This window comes from Somniosus microcephalus, chromosome 1 (assembly GCF_052327205.1).
Source record: "Somniosus microcephalus isolate GS21.2 chromosome 1, FLI_Smic_1.0, whole genome shotgun sequence".
Taxonomy (NCBI): Eukaryota; Metazoa; Chordata; class Chondrichthyes; order Squaliformes; family Somniosidae; genus Somniosus; species Somniosus microcephalus.
This window is the reverse complement of record NC_140987.1, coordinates 17924190-17935388: the sequence shown is the minus strand read 5'-3', so window position 1 is coordinate 17935388 and position 11199 is coordinate 17924190. Positions and strand designations below refer to the sequence as shown.

At 46.0% G+C, this 11199-nt stretch overlaps 1 protein-coding gene across 1 annotated transcript; it reads right to left on the bottom strand.

The window, feature by feature from the left end:
• Positions 1 to 385: 385 nt before the first annotated feature.
• LOC147123959 (sialic acid-binding Ig-like lectin 12) lies at positions 386 to 4444 on the bottom strand. Its single transcript, XM_085996143.1, has 5 exons — positions 4396 to 4444; positions 3427 to 3819; positions 2410 to 2774; positions 1287 to 1290; positions 386 to 722 (listed from the first exon to the last, which is right to left on the bottom strand). The coding sequence occupies exons 1-5, from the start codon at positions 4442 to 4444 to the stop codon at positions 409 to 411; spliced, it is 1125 nt and encodes a 374-aa protein (XP_085852269.1). The 3' UTR covers positions 386 to 408.
• Positions 4445 to 11199: the final 6755 nt, after the last annotated feature.

Below are 11199 nucleotides of genomic sequence, written 5' to 3'. Positions count from 1 at the left end.
TCTGCGGGTAACTGTCTGTAGTGTTCCTGGTTGTCCAGTTGTCGGTATACTTCTTTGCAATAGTCCGTTCTGTTCTGTATGACGATGGCACTGTTCTGTATGATGAATTCCCATCACTCTCTCCTTGGTCATTTGATGCTGTGTTACGAGGGACTCTCAAACACAGAAGTCTCGATTGGAATTTCAATTGAGCACTATGAATGAGAAATGTCTTATCTTTTCTTTCAGAAGTTACTTTACTTGATCCGCATCATCAGAACCGGCAGCTGAAAACATTACCGGTGTAATTATCTGTGACGATGCCACAGTATTACCATGATGTCCCACACCAGTAGAGCTTCCATTGTGAATCTTCAACCTCCAGATAGTAAAACCAATGAAAAGAAAGAAGATAATTAAAACGTTAGTTCAAATGTAGAGGGCGATGTTCAACTTGTCCTTGTCATCAGCAGGGAAGTGGATCTGACGGACGTCTCTCCCGTGTTCATTTACAGCCACACAGCTGTAGTCCCCTCTCAGCATTGGGTTCAGAATCTCTCCCACAGTTTGATGTTTGTCAGGCACTCGTGTGACTGTCGTGCTACTGCTGTCCACGGGCAGTGCGCTGTTTTCAGGGTCGATCCATGTGATGTTTGCGGGTGGCTCCCCTTCAACCTTGCACACGATGGTTTCTCCAGTTATATTATCGGTCACAACCGACAGCTCCAGAATGGTGGCTGGGGCTTGGGGAGGAAAGAGACAATGAGTTAATTCAATCTAATTAATCTTTATTAAATGGTCCATGGTGACAACGCCCATTACGTGTCACTGAGAAACACGTGAGCCTGGAGAGGGGACACCCAACAGGAGATTGGATTGAAATATTTAGTGAGGAAGTGAACTGGCTCCTTATTGTAAAGGGACATGAGTTTGATGTTAACGGAGGAGGCGGATGGAATTAGCCTGAGTGAGTGGATCTGAACAACATAGCGGCCTGGAAATTGGGCTGCCTAAATGCCCTCCTAAACCATTACAGGCGTCTCTCAGGTCCCAGCTCCTCACTGGGAGCGAATTTGCTCTTGTGTTTGTTCAACGTGATTTTATCACCTTCACCAATGTAGGGGTTGCAAAATTTCCCCTATTTTCCCTGAAGATTTGAAAAGATTGGTCCACATCCTGGACGAAGAATTGGGTGATGTGACTTGTCTACAATGTTTTAAAATGTGCCTAGAACCGCAATAGACTGTTCTGAGATGGAAATAACGTGGACAACATGGGAGTCGTGGAATTCTGTGGAAAATATTCACACACCTTGAGACAGTACATCTTAATAAAATCGTTCCCTGGAGTTTGGGCAATCAAAAAGGTTTTAAAGTGGCCACAGAAAGCATTGGCCAAGAACCGTGGGGTTTGGAAAGCCTGTACAGCTTGTAATGTGTCTGTGTGAAAGACCTGTCAATCAAAACAGGAAGGTTCCCCTTTCTCTTCAGAGGCAAGGTTTGTTTATTGACTTAAGCAATTGCCCACTTGAGAATTGACCGCAAGACAATCTAACTGCTATGTTTACACAGCATTCAAGGAGCTCTCTCAGTCAATGAGACATTGAAACTGCGGAACCGGATCTTGAATGGGAACCGTTTAAGAATTGAATGTGTTTAAATCACCTAACATTCTGGACAATAGGGCTGTTGCATTCTCTTTTGTTTTAGCCCAGGTGAACTCCGGATGTGGGTGTGATCATTTTGGCCCCACTGTGCAGACACACTAACCCAGTCCAACCACTTTGAGTTAGCCAATCACAGCTTTTCTCTTGTGAATTGGAACTTTTGGGGCGCAAATTTCCCAGACAGGCAAACAGCAGAGGGGGGAGGGGGCTCACAAGGTATATATGATAGCGCCTGAGAAGCTATCGCTCTCTTTACTTCCTGGGACCACAGGTGAGCCTCTCTCTCTCTCTCTCTCTCACTTCGCTGGACCACATGTGAGCAGAGTTTCTGACTCCTCAGCAATGCAACCTAGTAAGGAGTTAAGGGATGGTAATTAAGGGGATATTGCTAAGATTGTTTAATGAACATTGTAGCTACTTACCCCTCATTTTTGCCATCTGTTTTCCCCCATTTAAGCAATTTTACTGTAATTACTGTGCTCGTGTGGTATGGTTTAATATTTGATTATAGTTTCTTTAGTTTAATAAAAGTTTGACTTTCTCACATCAAAACCACGTGTTCATTTTAATATATCATTAATTATAAGTCCTCTTGTCAGAACTGGAAGGTGGGGTAGTGATTCGAAACCGCTGTTTGAAAATTGGTTTATTGGAAATTGGTCAGAGTGCAGGCAAAGCTGCCTGACCAGGTAAATTACCTTAAATCAGTTAAAAGAAGCCCCCCCCTTACACCATATCATTGACGTAGATGTTTCCTTAGCGACAACCTGTAGTCTCATCACATCCTGAGTCACGTTTTCCCCTCGCCCAATCTCGATGTGTACGTGAAAGAAGTAGTCGCTGGTGTCATTCAGCCCCAGGACCCTCATCCTTATGGAGGCGTCTCCTTGGGTTGGGTTTCCGATCAGCTCATATCGATCTCCTTGATTTACATTAACTGTGTCAGAATAGTGAGAACCAGCGGCGAGGGAACAAGTGTGATTAAAAACAGTGGATGCTTGGCGTGGATTCTCCTTCATCCAGAGGACAGCGATGGAGCTCGGATACTGGCCAGGGGGACTGAAGGTGCAGGGCAGTGTGGCAGAATCTCCCTTCATCCCAGTCACTGGCCGGTTATTGTTCTCATCAGCTGAGGTAGAGAAGGGTTTTAAAGAATGGACATTGTTCATTAGCACAGAGCATTAAACACAGTTTATACAACATATATGTCCCCTATACACTGTGAGGTTCGCTCTGACGGCAGTGCAGGCAGACAACAGCAGCTTCCATTTATACAGCGACTTTAACACAGTAAAACATTTCCTTCCTATTCACTCAATCAAAACCCTTCATAATTTTGAACACCTCTAATAATCCTCCCCATAACCTTCTCTGCTCTAAGGAGAACAATCTCAGTTTCTCCAGTTTCTCCACACAACAGGAGTGGTTCATCCCTGGAACCATTCTAGTAAATCTCCTCTGCACCCTCTCCAAGGCCTTGACATCCTTCCTAAAGAGTCCGGAATTGGACACAACACTCCAGCTGGAGCCTAACCTGTATTTTATAAAGGGTTAGCATAACTTCCTTGATTTTGTACTCTAAACAGTTCTTTACAATCATCAACCTCACTCATTAATAATTCGCTTTATCCTACTCCAGTCCCACACCATTCTGATTGACTCTTAACTGCTCTCTGAAGTGACCCAGTTGTATCAGCGCCTTCTCAGGGCAACGAGGGAAGGGCAATAAATGTCGGCCTTGGCATCAATGCCCACATCACGAGAACGAGTAAAACAAATACTTCTTATCTCGAGAACTCCATGCGCGAGTCGAAATTTTCCTGTCTTTTCGTCCATGAGATCCACACGACAAACGTACATCTTTTTTGTGTCCTCTTCCCTCAGGTGTTTGATGATGATAGAAGCGTCGTTCTCCCGCGGGTTTCCCATCACTCGGTAGCGCGCGTCTATATTCTGGTGGATCTGATTCTCAAAACCATTGCTCTGCGAGTTTAGCGATGGATAATTTGTGTAACTAAAAACCACTTTATTCCGATTTCTCTTCCAGGTGACGGTGATGTTGCCTTCATATCCAGGGTGAGGGTGAGTGAACTTGCAGAACAGAACAGTAGCCTTCCCCTCCCTCGCCGTCACCCTATCCGGGGTCTCCATACTCCAGTTATTCACACTGTGACCTGTGAGGACACACAGATGTCATGTTAACACTTAACTGAGCGCAACAGTCAGACACTCCACGGAGGAACCACGACACACCCTGTACTTTCTGACATGCTAATGTCTATCTGAAAATTTAAGATCGGTTAAGATCTGGAATGCACTGCCTGAAAGGGTGGTGGAGGCAGACTCAATCTTATCTTTCAAAAGGGAGTTGGATAAGTATCTGAAGGAAAAGATTTTGCAGGACATGGGAAAAGGGCGGGGCAGTGGGACTGAATCATAGCCAGCACGGGCTCGACGGGCCGAACGGCCTTCGTCCGTGCTGTAATCATTCTATGACTCTATGATATTGAAGTGGAGTCACTGCTGTAATGTAGGAAATGTTGCAGACAATTTGCGCACAGCAAGCTCCCACAAACGCAATGAAATAAATGGCCATGTCACCAGTTTTAGGTGTTGGTTGAGGGATAAATATCGTGCCTGTGCCGACTCTTTGAAACACCTGTCTAATTATTTCCACTCCCCTGCTCATTCCCCATAGCCCAGAAGAAAGAAAGAAAATGGGTTCCTGCCTCCTCCTGGGGAATACGTACGTTCTGCCGAGATGGCCAGGGCGAGTGCACAATGGACAATCCACAGCATTCTCTTCACTCCTTCAGCGCCCAGATCTCTCTGACGGCCAACCACCGACTGTGGAACTGCGACGGTTCCTCGCTATTTCTTGTTACTTCCTTCTAGAATCTGGGGGTAACGAAGAAAATAAAAATACTTGTGATATTTACCAGCCAGCTTCAGATGAGGAAGTTCCTTTTGCTCCCTCCCCAGTCAGCTCAATGTCTGCATAGTGCCCCCATGTCTGGGAGCAACTGGCCTGTGCAGAAGTCTTGGAGTCCGACATAAGATCTCCAGCACCTGCCACCCCACCCCCTGTAGATGTCTGCAACTTGAAACAACTATGGAAGGCACCAAAGACTTGTAGAATTGCAGCGACAGTCAGAAGAATTCATCCAGCCCCTGACCTGTAGGTAGTTGATGATCCCTTTGAATCGCGCTGGTGGGGGGGGTCCTTCCTGCTGGTTAAAGCGCGTTCAGCTGTGCGAGCTTAATACTCGAGGCTCGACGGAGGAGCTTCAAAACGTCAGCGCTGGCGTCAGTATGCTCTGTCTGCTCTGCATACTTCCGGCGGACCATAGCTGCGCATGGGCTGATGCCTTCGCCTGCAGCAGACGCCATTTTGATCCCCGAACGGCCCCCATAGCGTCCAAACCACGGGAGCTAACGAGCCCAATTTCGTGCCCCATGTCTTTACATTTAGCATTGCAACTGGGCTAAATAGAAGGAAGGAGTTCATTATTTCTTGGAAAGCCCTCGGGGGTTAAAAATACAGAAGTGGGTGGAGTCAGTCACCACATCACCAGTTTCAGACTTGCTGTATGCAAATAGATAAAAAAACAATCATTTGAGAATGTTTAAATTGATTTAAAACTAGACATCGTCCTGTAACTGAACCGTGTGATTCTCCAAAGCTCGCTTTTAACACCTTCATTTAACAGTGGTACAGTGTATCCTGTGGAGTTACAAATCTTACAATCAATTTAACTTCAATTAAAACTTGCACAATGATCATAAGAACTTAAGAACATAAGAAATAGGAGCAGGAACAGGCCACTTGGCCCCTCGAGCCTGCTCCGCCATTCAATAAGATCATGGCTGATCTTGGGCTCAAAGCCACTTCCCTGCCCGCTCCCCATAACCAGGGTACTTGTCGTCTTTTAGTCCCATTATTTTACCGAGTACTTTTTCCTTAGTGATAGTGATTGTCTTTAGTACCCCCTCGCTGTGGTTCCTTGATGATCCATTATTGGGATGTTGTTAGTGTCTTCTACCATGAAGACAGATACAAAATATTTGTTCAGAGTCTCTGCCATTTCCCCGTTCCCTATTATTAATTCCCCAGTCTCACCCTCTAAGGGACCAATGTTTACTTTAGCTACTCTCTTCCTTTTTATATACCTGTAGAAGCTCTTACTTTCTGTGTTAATATTTCTTGCCAGTTTACTCTCATCATTCATCTTCTCTCTCTTTATTTTTTTTTAGTCATCCTTTGCTGGTTTTTAAAATTATCCAATCCTCTGGCCTCCCACCAATCTTGGCAACATTGTATGCCTTCGTTTTGAATTTGATACCATCATTTACTTCCTTAGTTAGCCACGGATAGTGCTCCCTTCTCTTAAAATCTTTCTTTCTCACTGGAATATATTTTTGTTGAGAGTTATGAAATATCTCCTTAAATGTCTGCCACTGCATTTCAACTGCCTTACCTTTTAATTTATTTTTCCAGTCTACTTTAGCCAGTTTTGCCCTCATGCCATTGTAATCACCTTTGTTTAAGATCAGGACACTGGTTTGAGATACAACTTTCTCAACCTCCAACTGAATTTGAAATTCAACCATGTTATGATCACTCTTTCCTAGAGGATCCTTTACTATGAGATCATTTATTAATTCTGTCTCCTTATACAGTACCAGATCCAAGATAGCCTGCTCCCTGGTTGGTTCCATTACATACTGTTCTAGCAAACCATCTCGGATGCACTCTATGAAATCCTCCTCAAGGCTACCATGGCCAATTTAAATTGTCCAATCAATATGGAGATTTTTTACAGGCCTCCATTATTTGTTGATTTATACTCTGTCCAACAGTATTGCTACTCTTCGGGGGCATAAGAACATAACATAAGAACATAAGAAGTAGGAGCAGGAGTAGGCCATACGGCCCCTCGGGCCTGCTCCGCCATTCAATAGGATCATGGCTGATCTGAATCTAGACTCACGTCCACTTCCCTGCCCTCTCCCCGTAACCCCTAATTCCCTTATCTGCTAGGAAACGGTCTATCTCCATTTTAAATTTATTTAATGTTGCAGCTTCCGCAGCTCTCTGGGGTAGCAAATTCCATAGATTTACTACCCTCTGAGTGAAGAAGTTTTGCCTCATCTCAGTTTTGAAAGGGCAGCCCCTTATTCTTAGATTATGCCCCCTAGTTCTAGTCTCACCCATCAGAGGAAACATCCTCACCGCATCCACCCGATCAAGCCCCCTCACAATCTTATATGTTTCGATAAGGTCGCCTCTCATTCTTCTGAACTCCAATGAGTAGAGTCCCAACCTACTCAACCTTTCCTCATACGTCAAACCCCTCATCTCCAGAATCAACTGAGTGAACCTGTGAGGGTGCCAGTCAGTTCCTTCTGTAACCTCTAGATGGCACCTTCACTTGATTGTTTCCTTGTTAATTGTTTCTAGCCCTTTGTTAATTGTTCCTAGCCTCCTGTGTTAATTCTTAATGGCCTGTTAGCTGTTCATGGGTTTCACCTGGTTTTCTTGGTATATAAGTTCTGTGGTTGCTTTCCTCTGTGCTCAGTCCTAACCGGGGAACTGGGGACTAGCCTTCGCTCTGTGGCTGCTGGCTTTGACTAGCTGGCTGCCATGGTTCTCGAGCTCTGTATTTAAGATGTAGCTAAGTTTGTGTTCTTGTTGTTGTTAGCCTTGATAAGGTGCTGGGCTGGACTAGCGTGTTGCCATGTTGGCGCTTGTCTTGAGCTCTGTATTGATAAGCCTGTTACCCCTGTGGCAGCCCCTCATGATAGCTTGTCTCGAGTCTCGTCTCGGCAAGCTGGTTGCGCTTGTGGTAAGCTTATCCCAGCTCAGTATGGACAAGTAGGTTGCCTCATGGAAGCTGTCCTGAGTTCCTATTCTTGACTAGCCGTTTTGTAACTTGTCTCGAGTTCTATGTATATTGTTGTGTTCCTTGTATGAATCTAGTTATGTGTGAATCTAGTAAAGTTCAAACAAAGTACTGTATATTTGCCTCTTGTCTGGTTTCTGCACTTGGGTCCAGAACCTACCTTGCCCGGAGAGCACGGCCCCGTATCTACACGGCCCGTGGCTCCCCCAACCCCATGACAGAACCTTCTCTGAACCGCCTCGAGAGCAAGTATATCTTTTCTTAAATATGGAAACCAAAACTGCACGCAGTATTCCAGGTGTGGCCTCACCAATACCCTGTATAACTGCAGCAAGACGTCCCTGTTTTTATATTCCATCCCCCTCGCAATAAAAGCCAAGATTCCATTGGCCTTCCTGATCACCTGCTGCACCTGCATACTAACTTTTTGTGTTTCATGCACCAGGACCCCCAGATCCCTTTGTACTGCAGCACTTGGCAGTTTCTCTCCATTTAGATAATAACTTGCTCTTTGGCGGAAAAAATCAAAGTGCATAACCTCACACTTTCCAACATTATATTGCATCTGCCAAATCTCTGCCCACTCACTTAGCCTGTCTATGTCCTTTTGCAGGTTTTTTATGTCCTCCTCACTCACTGCTTTCTCTCCCATCTTTGTATCGTCGGCAAACTTGGATGCGTTGCACTCGGTCCCTTCCTCCAAATCGTTAATATAGATTGTAAAGAGTTGGGGTCCCAGCACTGACCCCTGCGGAACACCACTAGTTACTGATTGCCAGCCCGAGAATGAACCATTTATCCCAACTCTTTGTTTTCTGTTAGATAGCCAATCTTCCACCCATGTCAGTATATTACCCCCAATCCCGTGATTTCTTATCTTGATCAGTAATCTTTTGTGTGGCACCTTGTCAAATGCCTTTTGGAAGTCCAAATACACTACATCCACTGGTTCCTCTTTATCCACCCTGTATGTTACATCCTCAAAGAATTTGAGCAAATTTGTCAAACATGACTGCCCCTTCATAAAACCATGCTGACTGTCCTATTAAATTATGTTTATCCAAATGCTCTGTTACTGTTTCCTTAATAATGGACTCCAAAATTTTACCAACCACAGATGTTAGGCTAATTGGTCTATAGTTTCCAGCTTTTTGTCTACTTCCCTTCTTAAATAAGGGTGTTACATTAGCAGTTTTCCAATCTGCCGGGACCTTTCCTGAGTCCAGGGAGTTCTGGAAAATAATCACCAATGCATCCACAATCCCTACCGCCACTTCTCTCAAGACCCTAGGATGTAGGCCATCAGGTCCGGGGGATTTATCCGCCTTAAGTCCCATTGTTTTACTGAGTACCATCTCCTTAGTGATTTTAATCATGTTTAGCTCCTCCCCCACCCCCATTGCCCCCTGTTTGCCCAGTGTTGGTATATTTTTAGTGTCCTCTACTGTAAAGACTGATACAAAATATTTGTTCAGCGTCTTTGCCATCTCCATGTTCCCCACCACTAGTTTCCCGGTCCCATCCTCTAAGGGACCAACTTTCACTTTAGCCACCCTTTTTCTTTTTATATAGCTGTAGAAACTCTTGCTATCTGTTTTTATATTTTTCGCTAGTTTACTTTCATAATCTATCTGTGAACTACGCCCACCAGAGACTTTGGGGGAGAAATTGACTATAGCCCTGTTTGGGGCGCCAGCCTCGCCTGGGCGCTAAAAGTAGCGCCCCAGAAGCATTTGCGACCGCCCGCCGGAAATTCAGTGGTAGCGCCCCAAAGGGAAGCGCGGCGCTACTGGAGGCACCCCACATCCCTCTTGTGGCGCTGCGACTGAATATCGTGGTGCAACGTGCCGCAGGGCCACACGCTGCGCCATGTCACGCTGCGGTATTGCAGGCCTTCCTCCCCTTCTTAAAGGGGAGGGGCCTTGTGCAGCGCGATCTGGGGCCCAGCTGGGCCCCCGAGGATCGCGAGTGCCAGCAAAAGAGCCCGGCACCGAGGAGAAGTGCCGGGCTCTTGGAACGCAGCCGGCACTCCGCGGGGGGGGGGGGGGTTGTTCAGGAGACCGGGGACGGGAGCGCAGGTAGGTGCTGGCAGGCGGCCAAAAACAAAAATGGCCGCCCCACACCTCTCCTTTAATTTGCGCCTCCCCCGCCGCAGGTAGGCCCCTCTGAACCGGTCGTTCATAGCGTCCGGCGGTATATCAGGGTGCGCTGCAAAATATCGCGGCCGGGGCATCAGCGGGGCGCTGTGCACACCGATGACGTCATCAGCAGCGGTGCAGCGCTAACGGTTAGCACCACCACTAATGTACCAAGCAATTTAGCAGGAGGCGTGGGCAGTGCTGTGCCTGGGCGCTAGTTGGCTTGCGCCGTATTTAGCGCCCACTTAAGGTGCTAATGGGTGGCGCAACCCACCAAATTTTTCCCCCTCTTTCCCCTTATTATATTTTATCTCCACCCAAACCGATTCGACATCTTGATCTTCTGAGACAATATCACTTCTCACCACTGCACTGATCCCATCCTTTACCGACAAAGCCACCCCACCTCCCTTTCCTTTCTGTCTATCTTTCCAAATTGTCAATTACCCTGGAATATTCAGTTCCCAGCCCTGTTCACCTTGCACCCTGGTCAGATGAATACGTGGCTAGAGGAATGGTGCAAGGGGGAGGGATTCAAATTCCTGGGACATTGGAACCGGTTCTGGGGGAGGTGGGACCTGTACAAACCGGACGGTTTGCACCTGGGCAGGGCCGGGACCGATGTCCTAGGGGGAGTGTTTGCTAGTGCTCTGGGGGAGGGTTTAAACTAAAATGGCAGGGGTTTGGGAACCTGAGCAGGGGAACAGAGGAAAGGGAAACAAGGATAAAAGCAAAAGATAGGAAGGAGAAAAACAAAAGTGGCAGTCAGAGAAATCAACGGTTTAAATCAAACATGGCCACAGTAAATACTAATTCGAATAGGTCTAAGAGCGTTATAAAAACAAGCCTGAAGGCTTTGTGTCTTAATGCGAGGAGCATTCGTAATAAGGTGGATGAATTAGCTGCGCAAATAGAGGTAAATGAATATGATTTGATTGGGATTACGGAAACATGGCTCCAGGGTGGCCAAGGCTGGGAACTCAACATCCAGGGGTATTCAATATTCAGGAAAGATAGGCTAACAGGAAAGGGAGTTGGGGTAGCATTGCTGGTTTAAGAAGGGATTAACACAAATGATGAAGTGGAATCTGTATGGGTAGAACTGAGAAATACCAAGGGGCAGAAAACGTTAGTGGGAGTGATAAAAGAGCTCCAAACAGTAATGCGGAGGTTGGGGATGGCATTAAAAGGGAAATTAGAGAAGCGTGCAATAAGGGCACAGCAGTCATCATGGGTGACTTTAATCTACATACAGATTGGGTAAACAAATTAGTAACAATACTGTGGAGGAGGAATTCCTGGAGTGTTTACGGGATGGTTTCCTGGACCAATATGTCGAGGAACCAACCAGAGATCAGGCCATCTTAGACTGGGCATTATGTAACAAGAAAGGATTAATTAGCAATCTTGTTGTACGAGGCCCCTTGGGTCAGAGCGATCATAATATGATCGAATTCTTCATTAAGATGGAGAATGAAGCAGTCGACTCAGAGACTAGGGTCCTAAATTTAAA

Bases quoted from the DNA above. Each gene is read 5' to 3' on its own strand.
- LOC147123959 (XM_085996143.1), bottom strand. From the start codon at position 4,444: ATGCTGTGGATTGTCCATTGTGCACTCGCCCTGGCCATCTCGGCAGAA. The intron at 3,820-4,395 runs GTACGTATTCCC...GTGTCCTCACAG, and splicing joins CCTGGCCATCTCGGCAGAAC to GTCACAGTGTGAATAACTGG. The intron at 2,775-3,426 runs GTATTTGTTTTA...TCTCTACCTCAG, and splicing joins TGGAGTTCTCGAGATAAGAA to CTGATGAGAACAATAACCGG.